Raw genomic sequence first — 24,132 nt, 5'->3', positions numbered from 1 at the left:
CCCAAATATTGCTAATCGTGTGAACATTTCTCCTTCTCACACCACCCTTTGCTTCTGAGCATAACTATTTGTTCCCTAGTTACAGTTCGTCTGTCTGGTCAACATGGACTTCTCCATTTTTACCCAGACATGCTCTTTCACTACCATCTTCTTGCATCTGCCTGTCGTCTCCTGGCTCCTCTTCGACATCCCCTTCCTCCTGTTCATCTTCCTCTGTGTGAAGTCCCCAGGTGTCCTCTTCTCGTTCCCTCTCCTTTTCCTTTTTCTTCTTGGCATCGTCTTCCTGTCTTCTTTTTTCCATTGCTTCATACAATTCTCTCTGTTGCTTCTCTGCATCCTTTCTTATGCCCCAGGTCTTATTGCCAACCTCTTCAGCGAACTCTTCATCGTTTGTGAGAAGGAAATTGTCAAAGATGCTGCCAGATTTTATCTGCCAGAGGTCCAAGCCAAGAACACTGGTGTAATAATAGTGGCAAAGAGTGGGGTCGGGTTTATATGCAGGGTTGTCTGTTTCTGGATGAATCCACTCCCCCTGATAATTGGGATTGTCACTGACCCGAGGTTTCCATTGTCCCTCATACTTTAGGTTTGGTGTCAGGGGTCCTCCCCACGGTCCATCTATCGCCTTATTCCAGTCATCCGGCTTCTTGGCATCTGGGTCTGGGATGAACTCAAAGTCCTCCCAATCCTCGGGTTTCTTATCTTCAGAATCCTCTATTTGCAGATGTTCGTCCCATTTCCTTGGTTTCCGGGCATAGGGGTCTTTTGTTTTCCTGGGAGGCAAGAAGACCCAGTCATCCTCCAGTCCCCCAGCTGTCACTTGCTCATTGTCAATTTTGACTGCATAAGTAGCATTGGGGTGAATGATCAAAGTGTATAGGTGAATGTCTTTATTGGTCCTGCACTTGATGGTCTTGTTGTTTGCATGGTATTTCCCTTGGTACTGAAGGGTGACCTGTACAGTGTTATTGCCAAAGCCACAGATGTCAGGGCCTGGAAATTAAACCCCAGAGCATGATTTCACATCAACTTCAGGCAGTTTGCTGAGTCTGAGGCCAAGACTCAAGATAGACACATCCTGTGTATTAATCAGTGTTCCCAGCAAGATATAATTCAAAGTTAAGATTACTTGAGAAGGATTTAATAAAAGGATTATTTACAAGGGTGAAGGCAAGACATGGAGAAGACAAAAGGTACCATGCTGGGCTTGGGGTTCGCAACAATGGGGCTAGTGCCCCTCAGAGCATGGAGTGAGGAGGAGTGGTTACTAGGGCCAGGAAGAGAGACTCCTGTGTGGACGACAGCAGGAGAGAAGTGGACTTTTAGTTCAGCGAATACAACTCTAATCTCTCCCTCTGGTCTCCTGCCAGGTCTCCCATTGGCCAAACCCTTCCTGTGCCAGGAGTTTTATTCCATGTCATTTAATTCTCACAAGTAGGTGGTACCAGCTTCACTTTTAGCTGGGAAAATTGTGGCTCAGAAAAGTTAAGCAGCTTGCCCAAGATCAAACAGCTAATAAGAAGCTTTGCTTGAGGGGCTGGGGATTTAGCTCAGTGGTTTCGCCACCTGCTGCGCAAGCGCAAGGACCCAAGTTCAGTCCCCAGTACCAAAAAAAAAAGAAGATTTGCTGGGATTCAAACCCCTCCTACCTACCTAGTCACTGAGCCAGAGGCCCTTTCTGATTTGTGAAAACCCTAGGGGGAGCTATTGATCAGAGCCTCTGACCTCAGAGGGCTTTAGCTTCCAAGGTCCCTAAATAGGCTTTATTCTAATTTTCAGCCTCATGTTCCATGATATTCTTGCTGACTACTCAACGCACACACATGCACGTATGCACGCACGCACACACACAGTGGGCTGTAGCGACACTGGTCTTCTTACCACTTCTCTGCTTGCATTTGAATCTCATGACTCTGACTTTTGTACAGTTTGCCTCCTTTGCCTTCATCAAATCCTCTACCTCCTTCCTCCGTATTAAAATCTAACTCATTCTTCAAAAAGCAATTAATACCTCCTCCCAAAAGCCCCCAGTTGAATTGAATCATGTTATCTTTTGTGATCTCATAGCCCTTCTTCAGCACCTTTTTATTTATTTATTTTTGGTACCGGGGATCAAACTCGAGTCCTTGCGCTTGCGCAGCAGGCGGCAAAACCACTGAGTTAAATCCCTGGCCCAACACCTTTTTAAAAATGTCTTTTGGGCCGAGGATTTAGCTCAGTAGTTCTGCCGCCTGCCTCGCAAGCGCAAGGACCCGAGTTTGATCCCCGGTACCAAAAAAATAAATAAAAATTTAAAAAATAAAAATATGCCTTTCATTCTGTCTTTTTAAAAAGTATTTGATTTTCTGAGGGGAGAAGAATAGAGTGGAAAAAACACAGGGTTTCAAGGCAGAGAGATTGAGTTCAGATTCTGGCTTCCCACTTACTCACCTTGGGTAAATATCTTCCCTCTGTTTCTTTACCTGTAAAGTGGAAATGATAACAGCCTGATCGATCTTGTTGGGTTGTTTGAGCATCAAGTAAATAATACTCACTTGAAAGGGGAAAAAATCACAATTGTCTTATTTCTAATTTCCCTGCTACCATCACTCTTTCCATATACACATGTACCCTGCTTGTGAGAAGGGTGGGTTCTCTGCCATACGGCTCTGCATAAGGAGACTGAGCCAGGCGAGGTAGTTCACACCTGTAATCCCAAGCAGCATGGAGGCTGAGGCGGGAAGAAAGCCTGGGGAGTTTTGCAGGGTGCTATCTCAAAATAGAAAAGGCTAGGAATGCTGCTCAGGGGTAGAGTTCTTGCCTATGATGTAAAAGGCCCTGGAGTCCATCGAGAGAGAGAGAGAGGACAGAGACAGAGAGAGACAGACATAGAGGTGTGAACATGTTTTCAATTCTTCTGGATATATATTGAGGGTCATATGGTAACTTATTTATTTATTTATTTTGTACCCAGAATCGAACTCAGGATCTAGCACTCACCAGGCAGGTGCTGTGCTGCTGAGCTACATCCCTGACCCTGTGTTACCTTTTTGAGGAACCTTGAAACTGTTTTCCAAAGCAGCACCATCATCTTACATGCTGACCAGCACTGTATGAATGTTCTGATTTCTTCTCCCTGTCAGCACTTGTTATTACCTGCCTTGTTTTAGCCATCCTAGAGGGTGTGAAGTGGTAGCTCACCGAAGGTTTGATTTGCATTTCCTTCTTGACTAGTGATGTTGAGCATGAACTGCCAGCTTTTTGGTAGGCTTTTTTTTGGTGCCACCAGCTATGAGTTCCCTCTAGAAAGTCTCTCCTGGGTTCCTGTTCACCTCCTGCCCGAAATGAGCAGTTATTTTTGCCTCTTGGAGGTTGATGGGTCCCTCCTTAGTGTGATGCTTTGGGAGGGACCACAGGCAGGCTCCAGGGCCAGGCATCTGTGTGTCTAGGATTCAGTGCACATACTCTTTCGGTCAGCAGGTCTGATTGCCGTGAGGCTGGCACCGCCAAACTGCTGGGACAAAGCCAGCGCCTCCCAGGATACCTCAGTAGGTGAGATCCTGGTTCTGGAGTGGAAGCTATGGAGAGCCATCTCTCCATCCTGCAGCAAGACAGACCCCTTCCTTCCTGCCAGACGATGAAAAATCTGTAACTTATTCCTAAATATTCCTCCATAAAGAAATTCTGCTGGCCTCCTTTACCACCAGCCAGTATTTTCCCAGCCTTTTGTGTTGAAACACGACTCCCTGTGACCCAGATCCCCCCTTCTGCAGCATGTGATGACTCCTTCTCAGAAGACATGAGAGAACACTGCTCCCTTGGAGGGGCTTTACCGGCTGGTCAGACGGAACCGCTATGGCAGACAGCCCACATGTGAGGATGTGCAGACCAGGCAGGCCCTCCAGCGCACTTTGTTTTTTGGTACCGGGAATCAAACTCAGGACCTCATGCTTTTGAGGCAGGCACAGTGCCACTGAGCTGAATCCCTGGCCCCCTCCAGCACACTTTGAAAACGGAATGACTTTGTCCCTTGGCTGTTGCCTGGGCAGCCTGCTTTGAAACAGAGACTTTCTGACAGGCACAGGTTGTGTATTTACCCTGAGGCTGGACCACTCCACACTCATATTTCAGAGGTTGTGTCCAGCGAGCTCATGGGCGGTAATCAAATCCAGGTGGGGACCATCTGGCCGGGACTCTCCCTTCCTGGCAGCCGAGTGAGGGCTGGACTGCCCACTGTGGAGCTGGCCCCAAGAGCACCCTGTGTGGAGACAGATGATGCTCACGTGTGTGCCTGTGTGGGTGCACACTCGTGTGTGTGTGTACACGCAGCTCTCGTTAGGTGCTGCTATGTGGATATGAATGATTCAGTGACCTCCGTCTGCATCTAAGGGTTCTCCCCGTTTTTAGCCCACAATGAACATAATCCTTTTAGTCTGTTTCTCGAGTTTTTGTGGTTAGAAATCATGTAGTTTCCTTGGCCCAAGATGAAAGCACTGGAATAACGGTCTAATATGTTTTATATAGCTGCCTCTAATTGGTGGGTGCTTGAAGTCTTCCCTTTGCCCTAGTGACCCGGCTCCTTTTGCAGAGTTTTAGGGTCAATGTTTCATCACCCCCAGGTTTTCACATCCCTTCCAAACCTGGAACCGCACCAAAGGCAGCCTTTGTGGCCTCAGTTTGTGTAGTTCTACCCTGATCCTCGCCATGCTTCAGTGACCCCAAACAGGGCAGCGTGGCAAGGAAATGAAATAACTTAAGTGCTATCACTGCCAGCATCTTCTAGCCAGATCTCCAGAATTTCACACTTACATCCTCCAAATGGATTCTGCTTCCTACGTTGCTAGATAACCGGAGAAAATGCAACCTATGGATACTTCTTTAAAATACAGTTGGGTTTGACTTGATCATGTCTAAGGATTCCTTTTCAGTTTGGAAGAGATAGAATTTGGGATCTCGGAGGTGATCTTCGCCTGCATAGTGCGGAAGGGCTGGCTTCACCCTGGGGACACAAAGCCGTGGCCAGGACTTGGGATCGATTTCTTCAGTCTCTCAGCTGGCCCTCTAGGGATGATGATGGTGAAGGCAAGATGCCATGAGGAGGTCCAGGCCTGGGCCTTGGCTGCATGGGCAGCCCTTGAGCGCTCTTCTGTGACCTGTTTAGGGAGCTTGGCTGGCAAGGAAGTGTTGGCTGTCATCTTAGTTTATGGTTTGTATTTGTATGCTGGAGAGTTTACACCTGTACAGTCACTGTGGCTCATGTTTGCACAAGATATAATTACTGAAAATTATAGCATGAACATATTTTACCTTTTAACCCTTCCCATGCTGGCAAGCCTCAGGAACTCTCAGGACCTGCTGCCCCATGCCTTCCTGACCTGTGGAGGTGTGGCACCCCAGCAACCAGGGCCAGGCTCTGATCCACACCCTTGCCACCACTACAGGGTCTTTCTTGAGAGTTGGGAACCCCAGCAGCAGGGAGGGAACCGTTCCCAGCTTGTCTCATTGTCACTGTGAGGACCTGGGGCTGCAGAAGCCACAATCCTCACTGTTGTGGGCCCTGGAGATAAGAAGGGAGGCAGGCTGTGTTTCTTCCAGGGACGTGACTGATGTGCGGTCATGGAGAGCAGTGCCAGTGGATGTGGGCATGTGGGATGCTGGCTTTTGGGAAGAATAAGGGTCACCAGCATTCAGCCTGCTTTGAGAGCTCTCACATCCCGACTGACGGTCACGCCCTTGAGGGTGGAGTGGGGGCTCTTGGCCTCAAGGAGCACATGGGCTTCTTGGCTGCTCATGACACTGTCTTGACGGAGTGAAGAGCGTGGGTGAGGAAGGTTTCCAGTGATGGCCTCCATCATATAGAAAGGAATGCTCTGGAACCACAGACCCTGGACCTCCTAATTCAGTGCCAGTGGGGTGTTTGGTTGGCTAGCCTAGGACTGGACATGCACTGCTGCGGGTAGGCGAGTGAGGCAGGAGTTCTGCTTCCCGGCCAGGCTTTCCCAGCCCCTTCCCCTCTCAGGGCTCACACTCTGGGAAACTGAGTAGAGAGTTTGCATGCTGAGGCCACCACACAAAACAAGCGCTTTCATGAGACTACCAGATAGCTTTTCCTATGGTAGTTGAACTTTTTGCTTTTTATTCCTTTCAGGTTTACAGGAACAGATGGGCCTAGTGGTTTTGGCTTTGAGTTGACTTTTCGTCTGAAAAGAGAAACTGGGGAGTCCGCTCCACCAACATGGCCAGCAGAGCTAATGCAGGGCCTGGCCCGATATGTGTTCCAGTCAGGTAAGAGCCCAGGGGCTGGCTGATGTGCCAGTCCTGTTGCCAGGAGCCTGGTTGGGAACTTGCAGGTACACTTTGATGTCTGCAGTGTCTTTTTCCTGGGAGTACTGTACCCCTGCTGTTCAGTGAGGCTGGCTTGTTTTGCCTGGTATTCTCTAGGTGGAAAGCTTCCTGGGGCACAGCAGAGGGATATGTCACTATGCCCCCCTGCTCCCAGTGGTCTGGCTGTCCCTGTTTCTCTTCTCTTCCCTCCCCTCCCCTTCTTTCTTTTATACAGGGTCTTACTTTGTAGTTCAGGCTGGCCTTGCACTCATCACTTACCCCAGGCTGGCCTCACACTCAGGGCAATCCTCCAGCCTCAGCCTCCTGAGTGCTGGGATCACAGGTATGTGCATCACCATGTCTGACCTGCCCCTATTTCCGAGGCTACAGGCACATAGGCTAATCTTGGCTCGGTCTTGGGTAACAGCAGAGGGTGGGGTAGAAGAGAAGGAAATGCCAGAACTTGCTGCCCTGCAGGGTAAAGGGAAGTTAGAATCAGGCAGGGCCTGAATAGTCAGAAGTGTTGTTTGGCCAGGTGTGATGACACACACACCTGTAATCCCAGCAGTTGGGAGGCTGAGGCAGAAGGATTGTTATAAGTTTAAGGCCAGCCTGGGCTACATAGTGAGACCTAGTCTCAAAAAAAAAAAAAGTGTTGTTTGATTCAGTTGATTCACATGCCCTCCAGAGGATTGTCCTTTGCTCCTGGCTGCCCATGAGGACTGCAATGGGGACCCTAAAATGGGGGCTTTGTGTAGGAGACCTCGACCTCACTCTCTGGGCTCAGACTGCCTGTATCCGCAGTGGGATGAAAGGCTGAGTGAATTTGGTACATTTCCTTGACACTTCATATTACCTGAATGTTTGTGTGGCTAATGAGTTGCTCAGAAGCACTTTTTAAGTGACCTTCAAATGAAGGCTGAAATTCTTTCTCCTAGCTTTTTTGTTCCCCGAGTGTCATAGCTACATGCAGAGCCATATCTTAAGCCAGTGGCCTTCAGGGTGTGTTCCGCAGGCCTCTTGCACCTGAAGACTCTATGGACCTTGTTGTAAACACATATTTTGGACCCCATGGAGACCTTGGACTCAGAATCTTGATGCTTCTGGTAGAGTCTGAATTTGGAAAACCACAGATTTGGTAGATTCTGTAGGTGCAGTGGCTTTTTTTCTTTTTTTTTGGTACCGGTGATTGAACTTGGGACCTTGAGCTTTGGAGGCAGGTGGTGGAACCACTGAGCTAAATCCCTGGCCCATTTTTTTTTTTTTTTTGAGACAGGGTTTTACTATGTAGTTCAGGCTGATCTTGATCTTGAACTCACTTTGTAGCCCAGGCTGGCCTTGAACTCTTGGCAATCTTTCTGCCTCAGCCTCCCAAGTGCTGGGATTACAGGCATGTACCACCACACCCGGGGATACAATGGCTTTTTAAAAGCCTCAATAGGTTATATTTTGGGGATACAGTAGACCTGTCTGTTGAACCCTTGCATCCTCACCCAAGTGAGACCTCTGGGAGTTGGTTCTTCGCAGGGTGGCTGCTGTATAAGGAGACGGGACTATAGCTGCTGTGCACCAGCTTGCGTCTCAGGAGACACTGTGGTCCTCTCTTGGGGGCTGCAGAGGGTCTTCTTCATGCCGATCCCCACAGCCCCTGCCGAGCTCTGAGTCAGACCCTGGAGGCCGGCGGGTATCCCTTTCCTCACCGGCTTCTGGGGGAGACTGGTGCTGGTCTGTGCAGGGTGGGGCCCTGGGGGACGTCAGCGGAGAAGTGACACAGGTGGGGACAGGCTGCCTGGGGCGGCTGGCTCGTGTGTGCAGGTTGGCACCGTCCCACTGCAGGGTGCAGGTCTTCTAAATCTACCACCTGAGCCTTTGTGCCCCACTGCTCCCTGCTTGCTTTGTTACGCCTACAGTGGACTCTGCAGGGAAAGTGGACTTCTCATGACACGAATTTGATTGCTATGGGAAACAGGCTCCGAAGACCAGGGAACATCCCGTGTGTGAACAGCTGAGTGCCCTGCCTGTTGCTGAAGCCAATGCATTCATATGGGTGCCTGCTCATGTAGACAGAGAAGAGAAAGGTGAACTAGGTGTCAGGTGAGGAACTTCTGCAATCCGTTGTGAGACAGTTCTGTAAGTAAAATCCAAGGAAGTGAGAAAGTGGATTTGATTCGCAAGGGTTTACTTCACCCACACAGTAAACATCACTGGTGATCATTTTGTAGTTATTAATGGTGAATGTTGATTCTGGCAAAGAATATCAATGGTTGCTAAAACTTGGGTAAAGAAGGTTTTTGGGGAACAAGATATTCACAAGGACTGAAAAAGAATCATTGTACAGACTACTCAGGACCTTGTGCTTGCAAGGCAGGCTTGGTGCCACTGAGCTAAATCCCTGGCTTCTTTTTTTTTTTTTTGTACCAGGGATCGAACTCAGGTCCTTGTGCTTGCGAGGCAGACGGCGGAACCTCTGAGCTAAATCCTCAGCCCACTTTGTTGTTTTTTGCGACAGAGTTACTATGTACTTCAGGCTAGCCCCAAACTTGGTGTGTAGCTCAGGCTGACTTTGAAATCATGATCCTCCTGCCTCCTGAGTGTGGGAATTACAAGCGTGCATTACCACATGAGACTTTGCTGTTTTTGTGGTGCTGAGGATTGGGCCCTGGGCCTTGTACATGCTACCACCAAGCTGCACCCCCAGCACTCACTGGAAAAGTTTGAGTGGACATCACCCTAACCAGATGATCAAATGTAGCAACACTAATAATGAACAAATTAATTTTACATATCTCATTATGTGTTGCAGTGTGACATATGAAAGGAAACAACAACTAAGTTGGACTTCTCCGAAAATGTTAAATCTAAACCTATTGTTGAAGAGTCAGACAAGTCTAGATTGTGGGATGTTTTATGACAGCTGCTTGAATTCTTCAAAAATGTCAGGGCTAGTGGGCCGGGGATTTAGCTTAGTGGTTCTGCCGCTTGCCTTGCAAGTGGAAGGACCCAAGTTCGATCCCCGGTACCAAAAAAAAAATGTCAGTGCTGTGAAAGACAAGGCCAGGGCATTGCCCTAGATCAGTGACAGTGAATCTTTTAGAGACTGAATGCCCAAACTGCAACCCAAAGCCCATTTATTTATTGCAAAGTGGCAACACTGCAATTAAACCTGAATACTGAGATTTAGTTTAGAAAAAAGAACTCACACATCAATATCTTTTGTCTTAAAAGAAAACCATAGTGGGCTGGGGATTTAGCTCAGTGGTTTCGCCGCCTGCCTAGCAAGCTCAAGGACCTGAGTTTGATCCCTGTTACCAAAAAAAAAAAAAAGAAAACCATAGTAACATATGTGCTATAGGTTTGCCACCACTGCCCTAGATTAAAGGAACCATGACAGTTTAACATGCTGTGTGATCCTAGATTGGATTGAAAAAAAAGCTCACTTGTAGAGCAGTTGGAAAAATAAAAATGTAGACTGTTTATTGGGTAATGATACTATACTACTGTGAAGTCTTTGGGTAGTATGGCTTGACCAGAAAATATCCTTATTCTTAGTAGATAAGGGCTACTGATGTATTTATGGATAAGATGACATCAAGTCTGCAACTTAGTTGTCAAATGATTCAGCAAAAAATAAAAAGCTTGGCATGGTGGCACACACCTTCAGTCCCAGCATTTGAGAGGCTGAGGCAGGAGAATCACCATGAATCCAAGGCCAGCCTGGGCTACATAACAAGACCTGTCTCAAAAAACAAAACAAAAAGTCAGTCAATAAAATAAAACTTATGTGGAGAGGAGAGAAAATGAAATGGAAAATGTTAATAGCTGGTGAGTCTAGATGGAGGATATTTCATTATTCGTTGTACTGTCCTAACTTTTCTATAGGATCGGAAATTTTCATAGTAAAACTTCAGGGTTTTTCTTGAATGTGTGTTGACGAATGTGTGCTTGGCGCTTTCTTCCACACCAGTACCCTCTCTTCCAGTGTCACTAATGTGACCACTGGCTTGTGGCTGCAGATCATGTTAGATACTTCAGAAGAGGGCAAGATGACCGATGCTTGGTGTGACAAGAGTGTGGTATTCAAATAATAAATAATCAGATCTTTAAGTTCTTTTTGGAACATGGCAAGGAATACTAGTAAGTTATTTAAAAAATAGGAACATGATAAAGAAAAGTAAATGATAAGTGATCTTCAGGTAGGAGACCGCCAGGGATGGTGGCACATGACTCTAATCTCAGCACTCAGGAGGCTGAGGCAGGAGGATTGCTGCAAGTTCAGGGCTAGCCTCAACTACAACAAAAAAGCAAAGCAAAACAAGGTAGGGTACCATGGCTAAGGGATTAAGATCAGAGCTAAGTGTACTGTATTGTATGCTAGTCACCATTGTATGTGCATTTTGCCCCGCTGGTACTGGGGATCGAACTCAGGACCTTGCTCTTGCCAGGCAGGCATGGCGCCACTGAGCTAAATCCCTGGCCCCTGTATGAGCTTTTTTTTTTTTTTTTTTTTTTTTGGTACCAGGGATCAAACTCGGGACCTTGCGCTTGCAAGGCATGCAGCAGAACCACTGAGCTAAATCCCCGGCCCTGAGCTTTTTTTTTTTGAACAACAAAATATTTTATTGGGCCAGGGATTTAGCTCAGTGGTTCCGCCGCCTGCCTCGCAAGCACAAGGACCCGAGTTCGATCTCTGCTACCAAAAAAACAAAAACAAAAAAAGTATTTCACTAAAAATAAGATTTACAGGTCTGGGGATTTAGCTCAGTGGCACCGTGCCTGCCTGGCAAGTGCAAGGTCCTGAGTTCGATCCCTGGTACCAAAAAAAAATTTACAGAAGTTTCCAGACAAGCCATACAAAATGGGCACAAGCTTTTTTTGAAGGGAGGAATCTACGCTTGACAGCAAAGTTACAGTGTTATTAGTGAGGCCTGTGATGTTTGTTAATGTTCCCATTTTAGTTCAAACAATCAGCTTGTCATCTGTAATGTCTAAATAAAGTTAGATTTGGCTAGAGAGTGTATTCCAGAGAATTGGTTAGCTGCTTTTTGACTTGTAAGATTGAGGGCCTTACCAAACGCTCCGAGGAGCTGACTGCAGCGAAGAACACCCGGGAAGGAACACACCGGACAAGTTGGAAAATAAAACAGACCTTTATTAGTCTGGCCAGACGGCACTCCCAAACCAAAATAGCTTAGAGAGGCAACTGGCTCAGAGTCCGAGGCTGTTCTTATAGGGGGTTGAGGGGGAAGTTAACATATAGAATTAAAGAAAAGGGGACAAAGGTTAGTGGTCGACTGTCATGTATTGATGGTCAGCAGACATTTGCAGCATGTTCTGTAGATTGTGGTGTCCAGGACATCAGTTCCGGGCAAACAAGGAGTTGAGTAGTTTACTTTGGGACTTTAGGTCTGTTACAGATTTTATCTAGTGTCCCAAAACTAACAAGCGTCTTTATCCATTAACTCACATTTAATCACAATGGGGCTGGAGAAAAGGAACAAAGGTTATGCAGTCCCACAGACTAATGCTGTTAGATCACCATAAAAGAGGGGAAAAGGAGCCCATAAATTTTTTTTTTTTTTTTTTTGGTACTGAGGATTGAACTCGGGACCTTGCACTTGTGTTTTAAATATATTTTATTTGTTTTTCTTTTTGGTACCGGGGATCAAACTTGGGTCCTTGCGCTTGTGCGGCAGGCGGCGGAACCACTGGGCTAAATCCCTGGCTAGTTCCTAAAATTTTGAAACTACTTTTCCCCTCAAAAAATAAAATAAAGAACACCCATACGCCTTCAGCTAACCCTGACAACTACCTTCATTCACAGTGCTTTATACTTAAACCCTGATGGGAGAAATGCATAAAAGCAGAGGGCCACTGCTTTTAAACATTTCACAGCAATCCAGATGATACTTTTAGCCTCTGGTCACGCTTTACAGCAGTGAATCTGGACAAGACATAGATATTCTAAGGTGCATTTAATCACCAAAGGACTGAAGATGTCTGGGCTTTGATTCTGTAATGTTTCTAAGAAGGTGTCCTTTAAATGCAAACAAGAAAGGAAGAAGTCTTGGCAGAACAGGAGAAGTGACACAGACTTGATGATTGGATTGACTTAAATATTATTCCTGGCTCATAGCCTAGTCCATGCTCTAGCTGTTTCTATGGCTTGGGGTTCTTTGGTCTCCACTGCTCCACTACATCCTTTGCTAATGGGTCATCTGGATCAGGAGCACTTAACAAAGCCTGGATCGAGAGCAGAACTGTGAGGATCTACAGTGCTGGGGACGATTTATCTTTCAAAATATCTAAACATGGGCCGGGGATTTAGCTCGGTGGTTCTGCTGCCTGCCTTGGAAGCGCAAGGACTCAAGTTCGATCCTCAGTACCAAAAAAGAAAAATCTAAACATATTCTTCCCAACTTGTCTACATTAGGATGATAAACTTTGGTCATGAAATGTACCTTAGGTGCTGCCATTGGGTATTCTTCTGGAAGAAATAGTTCAAATTTAAAAGTCCCTCCCTCAAAGGGGGAATCCTGGGGGCCAGCAATGACCACATGAAATTAGCTGGTGTTGCTCTCATCTGCTTCTGCTTTAATGCCAGGAACTGGTTCTGCCAGCAAATGCTGAGTTTCCTTGATGATCCTGCAGGGCAGCCAGGCCCTCTTGTCAGATTCCGAGTTTGGTGTCTGGTTGCATCTCCAGCTCTGCTAGCCTCACACACTTGTATGTGCATTTTTAATGTTAACGCTGGCTTTACAGTTGCAGAAGGAAGAGAACATAGAGAGCTTGAGTAGCACGTTCTGTTACCCACATCTAGTGGTACAGAGGGAGGCCTGGAGACCGGGCAGTGTAGTTCGTAGTGGCACTCGCCAGGTGCTGAGTCACTGGTGGCCCATGGTTGATGGCTGCTGCTTCCAGGCCTCCGTGGCCATGATGCCTTGCTCCAAGGTAGACATGCTGCCAACGCTCAATGTGATGGCGTTCTGGGGCATTTAGAAGGAGGATGGCAAAGGCCATTTCTCATATTGCCCAGACCCTCTCAGTTCACCCTCTCACCTTTTAACTTTCTACCCATGGAGATAAGTACGTAGAAAGGGCACCTGTGCTGTTGGATGCATTCCACAAACTGAACCCTCCCTTGTTACCAGCCCTCAAACCCAGAAACAGACTGGTGGCTGTCCAGAAAGCCCTTGTGTCCCCTTTGGTCACTGCCCTTCTACCCCAACCCATTCCACTGCAGCCCCAGCATCACGTGCAGGCTGCTAATAGCCCGAACAGAGGCCCAGCTCCACTCCCCTTCCTTATTCTTTGCCCTGCACATCCCTGCCAGACCAAGGGGCGCCTTTGAAGGTGGTTTAAGGTGAAGCCCCTGGACGCAGACTGCCTGCCTTCATGCTGAGCTCTGCCAGTCCCTGCCTACTGACTGTGTGGGTACTACGTCCACTCGCTCATCTGTGAAGCAAGGACTGTAACAGTAACTGCTCATGAAGTTACTGATGGGGTGAAATGGCCCACTTGGAACAGTGCCCAACACACAGTATAAGTGTTGCTTGAACTTACTACGTAGTCTTTAAAAACCTTCTATGGGGCGGTGGCAGTGTCTCAGGCAGCTGCAGCAGTAACTTTGGGATGGTGGCAGCTACAGCAGGACCTGCAACAACCCAGCGGTTTTTCCAGAGCTTCTCAGATAGTCTGATCGACGAGGACCCCAGGTGGCATTAGAGGAGCTGACTAAGGCTTTGGAACAGAAACCAGATGATGCACAGTATTATTGTCAAAGAGCTTACTGTCACATTCTCCTTGGGAATTACTGTGGTGGTGTTGCTGATGCAAAAACTTCTCTCAAACTCAACCCCAATAATTCCACTGCTATGCTGAGAAAAGGGATATGTGAGTATCATGAAAAAAAACTATGCTGCTGCTCTAGAAACTTTTACAGAAGGACAGAAATTAGATAGTGCAGATGCTCATTTTATTGTCTGGATTAAAAGATGCCAAGAAGCACAGAATGGATCAGAATCTGAGGTGAGGACTCAATCAGAAATCAAGTATGACTGATACCAAACAGAATTTCAAGTAATCATAACACTTATGATCAAGAATGTTCAGAAGAGCCGGGGATTTAGCTCAGCGGTTCCGCCGCCTGCCTCACAAGGGTAAGGTCCTGAGTTCGATCCCCGGTACCAAAAAAAACAAAAAAAAGAATGTTCAGAAGAATGATGTAAATGTGGAATTTTCAGAAAAAGAATTGTCTGCTTAGGTGAAACTTCCTTCTGGAGAAGATTACAATTTGAAACTCAGACTGCTTCATCCTATAATACCAGAACAGAGCACATTTAAAGTACTTTCAACAGCCCTCTTGTTACCTTTGCTGCCTTGTGTGTACCATGTTGTTTCTGCTCTGCCATGACTGTTTTTCATCCCTGCCTTGGAGTTGGCTGATCATGGACTGAAACCTCTATGAACTGTAAGCCAAATAAACCCCTTCCCCTTTAATTTTGGATGTCTGGTATTTTGTCTCAGCAATGAAAGAAAAGTAACTAACAGAAATTTAGTACCAGGGAAGTGGGGTCATTGCTGTGACATTACCTGGTCATGTGGCTCAAAAGCCTTTGGAACTGGCTTGTGGAAAAGGGAAGAGTTAGGAAAGATTCGGAGATGTTGGCTACAGAATCAGCACTGGAATGCCTTAGACTGTTTAGTATGGGAGATTCTGGTCAGAGCTCAGAAGACCAGAAGGCTGGTAGAGACCAGGCTCAGGAGGTTTCTCCTGGGAAGGACTGCATTGGCTGCTGGACTTCAGAAGATTTTTGTTCTGACTTGACAGAAAGTTTGTCTGAATTTTGCTCATGTTCAGAGACTCCTAGAGGATTCGGAGCTACCAGCTAAAGAAGTAGGGCTACAGTGCCTTAGCCTGTTCTGTTGGGGAGATTCTGGTCAGAGAACAGAAGACTAGAAAGCTTATAAAGACCAGGCTGGGAAGGTTTCTGCTAGAAAAAAGGACTATATTGGCTGTTGGACTCCAGATGATGTGTGTTATAGCTTGGCAGGAAGTTTGTCTGCATTTTGTTCATGTCCAGAGACTTTGCCTGAGACTGAGATTAAAGGTGGTGAACTAATTCTTTTTGGGTTTTTTTTTGGTACTGGGGATCGAACTCGGGACCTTGCGCTTGTGAGGCAGGCGCCGGAACCACTGAGCTAAATCGCCAGCCCGAACTAATTAATCTTGCAGAAGAAATTTCAAGGAAGTCGAATATTGAGGCAGTGGCATGGCTACTGTTGGGGGCTTTTAGCCAGATCTATGTGGAGCATCAAGAGCAAAAAGACGAGCAGAATGATTTTAAACATTTTGAGTTGGGCCATAAAGGAAGCTCTAGTAAAGCTGTGGACTGCAAAGATAGAGCAGAGCAGATCTTGATTACTGAGAAGGAACAGGAAAACAGAAAATGTGGTTTCAGAGCATCACAGGAAGCAGTAGAACTCCACACTTTGGAGCCTCAGATTTATAAATGTGAAGGAATTTGCTTTGAAAAATAAGCCCCAGAAAACCAGATTCCAAAATGGTGACAGCCATACCATGTTCCAGAATGGCAGCAGCCTAGGGAAGCTCTTCCAAAATGGTGGCAACCTAGAGAATTTGTTCCTTGGAATTGGGTTCAGAGTGCTCAGCAATCCAGGCACTTGACCCCTACAGCCAAGAGAGAGGGAAGACTAGGTACTTGGCAGCAGACCTTGGCATCATCCAAGTGGTGCTGGTTTTAGGTGCATGAAGATTGCAGGAGTTGTGGGGTCAGGAAGGCTTCCACCCAGATTTCAGAAGAAGTCCCAGGAGGCCAGGCAGTGTGACCCTGATAGGGCAAAGTGTGAAGCTGTGAGTGTGAAGCCAGAGGTGCACTGGAGACCCCAGAAGGTTGGAGAAGCCAGGAGCATGGATCACCTGAGGAAAACTGCAAGGAGGAAGCAGAGCCAGCCCAAGAGAGAATCCATGGGAGCTACAACCACCAGAAATGCCACAGGAATGGAGCCACCCAAGCCCTTTGGAGTTCACAGCTTGCCACAGATTGCTGGGGATGCTGGAAATGGAACTGTGGGATTTAATGTTTGCCCTACTGGATTTTGGGCTTACTTTGGTCCCTTTCCGTTGTATCCTCCTGTTTGTAACTTTTGGAATGGAAATGTCTATCTTGTGCCATTGAATGTTGGAAGAGTTTGACTTTCTTTTCATTTGCATGGGGCCTTGCAGCTTAGAGTTTGCCTTAAATCTCAGAGGAGACTTGGGACTTGGACTTTTCAGCAATACTGAAACTGATAGGACTTTGGCAACTTTTAGAGATGGACTAAATAAATGCCTTTTGTGTATAGGAATGTACATGAGTCTTTGGGGGGCCAGGGGCAGAATGTTATGGTTTGTGTCTAGATGTCCCCCCAAGGCCTCGTGTGGGCATAGGATTGATTGAGATTATGTGAAGCTGGAATTGATTCATGATACAATGCTAGGCTCATGGGCACTGGGATTAAGGGTATGAGTGCTACCCACCCTAAGTAGTCTGAATAAGATCAAAGGGGCAGAGAGACACCGATAATTCCCTCTTGTTACCTTTGCTGCCTTGTATGTACCATGTTGTTTCTGCTCTTCCATCCCTGTTTTGCATCCCTGCCTTGGAGTTGGCTGATTATGGACTGAAAACTCCATGAACTATAAGCCAAATAAACCCCTTCTCCTTGAAAAAAAAAAATAAGTAAATAAAGTACTTTTAACAAAGATTGAAATTAAAATGAAAAAGCCAGGGCCAGGGATTTAGCTCAGTGGTTTTGCCGACCCAAGTTTGATCCCCGGTACCAAAAAAAAAAAAAAAGAAAAGAAAAAAGAAAAAGCCAGAGGCTGTGAGAGGAAAAAGCTAGAGGAACAAGGAGATGTGCCTATGTGAAAACAGTTCATAGAAGATGTAAAGAACCTATATCCGTCATCATCTCATTATCCAAGAAATTGGGATAAATTGGTGAGATCAAAGAAGAAGAAAAGAATGAGAAGTTGGAGGGAGATGCAGCTTTAAACCAGTTATTTCAGCAGATCTATTTAGATGGCTCTGATGAAGTCAGACCTGCCATGAACAAATCATTTATGGAGTCTGGTGGTACAGTTTTGAGTAGCAACTCGTCTGATGTAAGTAAAAGGAAAGTTGAAATCAATCCTCCTGGTGATATGGAATGGAAAAAATACTAAATAAATTAATTTGCTATCACTGTAAAAAACAAAATACATAATCTTATATGAGTCAAGATGGTTTTTTGTCTTTTTGTTTTTGGCAGTGATCATAAAGACCCTATTTAACAGTAAACCCTACGAGGAAATCCCTTGCTTGTTACTGAATCAGATGCCTGCCTCAGTTGACATGATACTTGTTACCTTTATTTTGTTCTGACGCAGAAAATCAGTAGTGATGCAAATAAAACTACTTGTTTTGTGTATCACATTCTATACCCAAAAGCAAATTCAGTGCACATGTGGCTCCTTGATTTTCTGTAGTTGATTTATATAGTTGGCTCTGAAGTCAGGTAAATCAAACCCTATTCTAAATACTATAGAGTCTGCAGTTTAGTGAGACTTAGGAGGAAATTTTTTAACAAGGTGAAGAATCTTTTTATAGTGTGAATAATTGTTCCTTACAGTAAAGATTGGGTTTAGGCCTGTCAGTCATATCAGAGCACAGCATGCTGAACTGATTTGGAAAAGAGCCTGTGACTTGTAGGCATTACCCATATGGGACACGTGTTGTTTGGTGTGTGCACAGATGTGTGTGCTTGTGTAAGTGGCATCAGAATTATGTCTGATGGCTGTGCCTCACCTGTGCTGTCACCCTAAACCCAGTGATTCTATGATTAACACTCACTACCCTCTGTCTGCATGTGAAGACACGCTGAGTGGTATAATCAAGTCAGTGGAATGTTGAGACTTGCTCTTCCAGATCAAAATAGCATCCAGAACTTTGCCATCCAAGTTTGGAAATAGCATCAGAGCAGTGGCAGGCAAAGGACAGAGGAATGATGAGTCCCTGGTGGATGTGGAATTGGGGTGGTGCTGCCCACGCCCAGCCCTGGGTCCCTGCCAGGCAGCCTCTGAAGCTGGCTCCTTCACAGGACTCAGACAGGTCCTGTAATGCAGCTCCAACCTGCTGGAGGCAGCTCTCCTTGGATAGGTTTGCCCGTAGGAAGGAAGCTTAGCTGGAGAAGAAAGAAATTAGAAATGAGAGGCCCAGGAAAGAAGAGTATGCAGAGGTGGTGCAGGCTTCTCCATGAGGTGGGGGAGGGGGTCAGGGTTTGTTTTAGTTGGGATTCTTCCAGTTATGAGGAGATGGCAGAAACCTAACTCAAACTGCCTTAAACAGTCACAGACTGTTGGCTCACGTAGCTAGGTCATTTGGGTTTCAGGTGTGGCTTGATCTGTGTGTTGAAAGTATGTTTGCAGAGCTGTGACTGTAATTTTTTTTTTTGTTTTTTTTTGTTTTTTTGGTATCGAGGATCAAGGGACTGTATTGTTTCTGTACTGCAGGTTGGCTCTCCCCTGAGCATCCCCTTCTTCTTCTTCTTTTTTTTTTTTTGGTACCGGGGATTGAACTTGGGTCCTTGCGCTTGCAGCAGGCAGCGAAACCACTGAGCTAAATCCCCGGCCCTACCCTGAGCATCCCCTTCTTAGTTTAGGTCCACTCAGGGTGTGGCCCAGCAGGCAGAAGAGCGCATCCTCCCAGCATTCCTGATTCAGTCCTGGGGAAGAACGCAGATTAGCTCTGCCTGGGTTGTTTGACCATGTTTGTTGGTGGCAGTGATCCAGATAGGGCACTAAGATTTATGTTTAAAGTCCTCCCTCCTCACTTCCAGTCGCATGGAGTAGGAGGGAAGTCCCCGAGCAGAGGGTAAGGAGGATCTGGGGCTCTGGGTAGCAGAGATGGGGACAGCTTTCTTCTCGGGAGAGGTGGTGGAGTCACACTGAAGTCAGACTGTGAGAGATGTGGGTGGGTGGTCGCCTCCGTGCTGTCTTCTTGTGTCTACTGGGATGGTGACAGGACACCTGACTGGAATGGCCTAACAATAAGGGTATTTGTCACCTAAAAGGGGCCCTTCCTGGCTGGTTGGCCTCTGTTCAAAAATACATGAAAGACCTAGTTCTTTTGAACTGACTTTCTTTTTTTTTTTTCTTTATGGTACTGGGGATTGAACTTGGGTCCTTGTGCTTGCAAGGCAGGCAGCGGAACCACTGAGCTAAATCCCCAGCCAAACTTACTTTCTTTTTAAAAATTTTTTTAGATACGGTCTCTCTGTGCAGCCCAGGCTGGCCTCGAACTCACAGTGATCCTCCTGCCTTAGCCTTCTGAGTGCTGGGATTACAGGCATGTGCCACCATGCCTGGCTCTTTTACCTTTCTGTACTGCCTTCTTCAGCACTTTGGCTTGTCTATTTAAATTGGCTCTCTCATATTCCAAAAATGGCTGTATCCTAGACTCTCACTTGACAGTCTACAAGCAGAAAGGGAAACATTTCTGTCTTGTGTCAGCCAAATTAAGATCAATTAAAGCTGGCATGGTGGAGCACGACTCTAATCCTAGTACTCTGGGAGGCTGAGGCTGGAGGATCACTGTGAGTTCAAGCCAAGCATGGACCACATAGTGAATTCAAGGCCATCCTGAACTACATAGTGAGACCTTGTCTCAAAAAAACAAAAAAACCCAGCTCTGGGTCCAATATGTAGTACTGAGAAACATCTTTCAAAACTTCACAGATTTCCTGTGTTCTGTTGCTCCTCTTGGCTGGAGTGAGGTCAAGGAAAGAGAGACAACCATGATGTCTGGGGTGAGACCCGGCTCCTGGAAGAGCACTCCCCAGAAAAGGCGAAAGCACAGTGGGGATTCTGTTAGGAGGAGAACGCCACCCTGCCCGTGTGGTCTGTCCCCCAGAGGGCTCATGTTGGAGGTTGGTTTCCAGGGTTCAGTGTGGAGGCTGTGGAAACCTTAGTGCTGAAGGCCAGAGTCCTAGCTCTAGAGGCACTAGATTAGCTCTTCCGAGGAGCAGCCCCTCCATGCCTTAGCCCCTTTTGCTCATTGCCCCCCCCCCCCCACGTGCTTTGTAGCACCAGGGATTGAGCCCAGGGCCTTCACACTGAGCTGCATCCCAGCCCTTTATTTATTTTATTTTATTTTTTTTATTTTTTAAATTTTGAGACAGGATCTTGCTAGTTGCTCAGGCTGGGCTCAAGATTGTAAGCCTCCTGCCTCAGCCTCCCTTAGTGCTGGGATTTCAGTCATGTGCCACCATGTTGCTAGTTCCTTTCTGCATCACCATTTGTGACAGCTGGGGCCTTTCACCAGGATGCTGGCACCATGTTCTTTGGCCCCTTCAGCTACCAGAATCATGATGCGCCAAGTAAACACTTTGTTACAGCAGTACAGTGGACTAAGGCAGAGGAGAATGGTCATCAGGGGGTCAGAACCATATCTGTCATTCCCAGGACACTGGGCCTGCTCCAAAGTACCATGCAGGAAGGAAAGTTCTGGGCCTGCCAACAAGGCGGCTGCTGTCTTACCTGCTTGGCAGACTTAGAGCCGGATCCAGGCTCTGGTGCGAGTCATGTGAGAGGTTTTTGGTAATCATGTCAGTGATCAGCAGACACTCCACTGTCTGTCCTTCCTGCTTTGCTGCCAGTTTCACTGACTTCCTTGTTCCCTTTTAATTTTATTTATTTATTATTATTATTATTTATTTATTTTTTTTGGTACTGGGGATTGAACTTGGGTCCTTGCTCTTTCGAAGCAGGCGGTGAAACCACTGAGCTAAATCCCCGGCCCTTCCTTTTAATTTTATAATCAATTCTTTCTCTCAGATCGCCAGTGACTGCTCCCCTGCCCTACCTTTGGATTTCATTAGAAAGAAACCATTCCCCAACTCAGTGGGGCTTGGTTTCTGAGCTTCGGATTAGAATTCTGCTCTGTCAGTCTGCTGTTGGTGGCCCCGAGCACAGTTCCAGGCAGTTCCACTTGTGTCCTCGGAGAAGCGTGGCTCCTGAGCACATGCTGATTCAGAGACTCAGGTGCTTCCTAGCTGCTGTGTAGAGGCAGCCTTGGGGCACGTTCTGGGCTGGCTCCACCTATGAGTGGGGCCAGGCACCATGTGTGCTGGGACCTCTCCGGGCTGCCAGGGTTCAGCTGAGTAAGCTGTGGCATGGACAGACACTGTCACAGGTGTGCATAGCCTTTCTTCTTTCTGTTTATAAAAGAAAGCTTGCTCATGATAGAAGCAGAAGTATATGACAGGAAAATCTTTATAATTGTCCTGATGAGAAAACTTCAATGTTCTTGGTTCCAGATTTTCCTTTTTTTTTTTGGTACTGTGGATGGAACTCTGGACCTTGCGCTTGCGAGGCAGGCGGTGAAACCACTGAGCTAAATCCCCGGCCCAGATTTTCTTTTTAATGCATACGTCTAGATAGATAGTAATCATCATTCTGTAAAGTGGACTGTGGTTTTCAGCTGTGTGTGTGCGTGTGTGCGTGTGTGTGTGCTCGCACGTGCGCATGTGCACGCTCAAGGGCGTGTGTCTGGTGCTGGGGATCGAACCCAGGCCTTTGTACTCTACCATTAGGTACATCCCCAGGCCCATCAACTTGCTTTTTTTTTTCTTTCCCAGTACTGGGGACCTCAAACTCAGGACCTTGCGCTTGTGAGGCAGGTGCGGTGCCACTGAGCTAGATCCCCTGCCCCTCGTTTCTTTTTTAACTTAATATTTCTTGGACATCTTTCCATGTTAATATGTTCTTTTTAACTTTATACTTTTTAACGATCTAAATACTCTGTGCTGCACTTTGTCGAGCCAGTCTCCTATTGTGGACTATTTGGGTGACTTCCAATTTTTTCCTACCACAACCTTGCAGTGAGTGACCCTTGGATTACACGTATGTCTTTGTATTCTTGCCTCAGTATTTCTGTGGGATAATTCCTAAAAGTAATATCACTAGGTTTAGGGAAGTGAATATAATACATGCTAACAGCCATTGCTAAAGTTTGGGTTTTTTTTTTTTTAAGTAAGAGTGATTTAGATGAATAAATATATTATTATAGCAATACTGTGTAGACCACCTAGGAAATGTTGTGATTGTCAACAAAGAATAAAACGGTTGTTATATACATAGCATCAAAGTACTCTACCAAGCCCCTGAGAATTGGTCTCCTTTCTTAGGTTACTTAGCAAGAGAGAGAAAATGGTTAAGGCACACTAAACAGCGCCCACTTGGAGTTCAGAAAGATCAGCACAGCTGGCACTTTATGTCCTACAGTTTAGGGTTAGCACAGGGGCTGCCAGCATGGGGAGGGACACAGTCTGTCTCCTGAAGTCTGGCTTTTCCAGATGTCAACAGCCAGTCAAGAATCTCAATGAATCCAGGCCTTTTCTAGAGTTTTGCTCTTCCTAATGTTAAAGTTACAGAGATGGCTCAGTCTTTGTCTGTAGAGGTCATGTGAAAACTTGCTTTTCTGTAGCTAGAAGGAAGCAAATGGTGCTAGGTAGGTAGCCTAGTGGAAGTGCGTGTGCTTAACATGCATGGGGCCCTGAGTTAGGTTATAAAGGAAAAAGTAAATGCAGCAGTAGTTGAGTACCAAGCCTTGCTAGGCATTTAACATTCTCTTCTCTAACTTCTGCAGTAGGTAGCTGTGAGGGGACCAATGTGAGGCTGTACTGTTGAGAGGTGGAAATGTGGTCCTGCAGCATTCCTTGCAGCTGGTGAGTGGCAGGTGAGAACCTCCAGGGACAGCCTAACCAGTGTGGCCCAGTGAGCTGTGGCCTCTGAGGCTGAGGATCTACTTGGTTTGTTTGTTTAGATTATTTGGTTGTGGGCCGGGGATTTAGCTGAGTGATTTCGCTGGTGCAAGGACCCGAGTTCAATCCCTGGTACCAAAAATAAAAATAAAAAAAAAAATAGATTATTTGGTTGTACTAGTGATCAAACCTAGGCACTCACACATGCTAAAGGATCCATTGTAGATGAAGTGGGAGAAGTTGGGGTAAGGGGCTTTTTATCATTATTTGTATTGGTTTTATTGAAATGCTTGCTGTATACTTGGGACTGCAGATCCTGGGGCAGCCATGTGGAACAGAGAGGACTCCTGCCCTCAGGTGGTGAAGACACACTGAAAACACAGGCAGATGACAAACGCTGGATTCCATAAAATTGCCAAGAGGGAAAGATCAGGGTTGTGGGCCTGTTCTCCACTGTGGGGTCGGCAAAGGACAGAATTGGAGCCGAGACTGAAGACAGCTCTTCAGCCAGAGGGACTGTGTGGGGGGGACCCTAGGAGAATTAGAGCCAGGGCAGCTGACTGAGGAGCTGGAAAGTGGCCTCTGCCCTGGAGGGAGCTTAGGGAGAGGAAAGCCCAGGCCACACAGCTGGAGGCACAGCAGGGATAGAAAGTGGGGGCCTCAAGCAAGTCAGGACAGGAGAGTCTGGATTTGATTGTGAGGGCAGTGGAAAGCTACCAAAGTCTTTTTAAGGAGAGAGGGGAAATGACTAGTTTAGAGAGAGAAAATTTTTTTTTTTAAGATATGCTTGGATTTGAGGTATTTGAGATTTTCCACCTGCATTTTGAGAGTGACCCTTCCCCAGAAGGTGGGGGGCTGTGCTGCAGTTGGAGCCCAGGCACCAGTCAGGGGTGCCTCTCTGCCCTGTCCCGGCCTGCCCTCCCCTGAGGCTTTCAGGCTAAGAAGGGTACCCAGCTCTCACCCTCATCCCTCCTGAGGGTCTTAGCAGCCTCACACACCTGTGCTGCATACAGGAGGTAGATAAGTAGT

The 24,132-nt window shown here is 46.6% G+C and overlaps 2 protein-coding genes and 2 pseudogenes across 10 annotated transcripts in view; 2 read left to right on the top strand and 2 right to left on the bottom strand.

The window, feature by feature from the left end:
- The window catches only part of Sufu (SUFU negative regulator of hedgehog signaling), a 129,641-nt gene that overhangs the window by 26,689 nt on the left and 78,820 nt on the right, over positions 1 to 24,132 (top strand). For all 8 annotated transcript variants that reach the window (XR_002389793.2, XM_004866447.4, XM_004866446.4 and 5 more), the window contains one exon: positions 6,128 to 6,264. Coding sequence is in view for 7 of the 8 variants with exons in the window: in XM_004866447.4 (XP_004866504.1) it covers positions 6,128 to 6,264 (137 nt within the window). In the remaining variant the exon portion in view is untranslated. The remainder of the gene's footprint in view (positions 1 to 6,127; positions 6,265 to 24,132) is intronic.
- On the bottom strand, positions 80 to 5,831 carry LOC106007857 (calreticulin-like). Its single transcript, XM_087185718.1, has 2 exons — positions 5,699 to 5,831; positions 80 to 993 (listed from the first exon to the last, which is right to left on the bottom strand). The coding sequence occupies exons 1-2, from the start codon at positions 5,829 to 5,831 to the stop codon at positions 80 to 82; spliced, it is 1,047 nt and encodes a 348-aa protein (XP_087041844.1).
- LOC101724291 (protein SGT1 homolog) lies at positions 8,302 to 21,211 on the top strand (annotated as a pseudogene). Its single transcript, XR_015440716.1, has 3 exons — positions 8,302 to 14,406; positions 14,507 to 14,664; positions 17,166 to 21,211. The product of XR_015440716.1 is annotated as a protein SGT1 homolog (transcript).
- Positions 12,413 to 13,320, bottom strand: LOC147825493 (ubiquitin-conjugating enzyme E2 N pseudogene; annotated as a pseudogene).

Source organism: Heterocephalus glaber, unplaced genomic scaffold (genome assembly GCF_053883595.1).
Source record: "Heterocephalus glaber isolate CG9 unplaced genomic scaffold, H.glaber_assembly_v1.0 deba00001498, whole genome shotgun sequence".
Taxonomy (NCBI): Eukaryota; Metazoa; Chordata; class Mammalia; order Rodentia; family Bathyergidae; genus Heterocephalus; species Heterocephalus glaber.
This window is presented reverse-complemented; position numbering and strand designations above follow the sequence as displayed.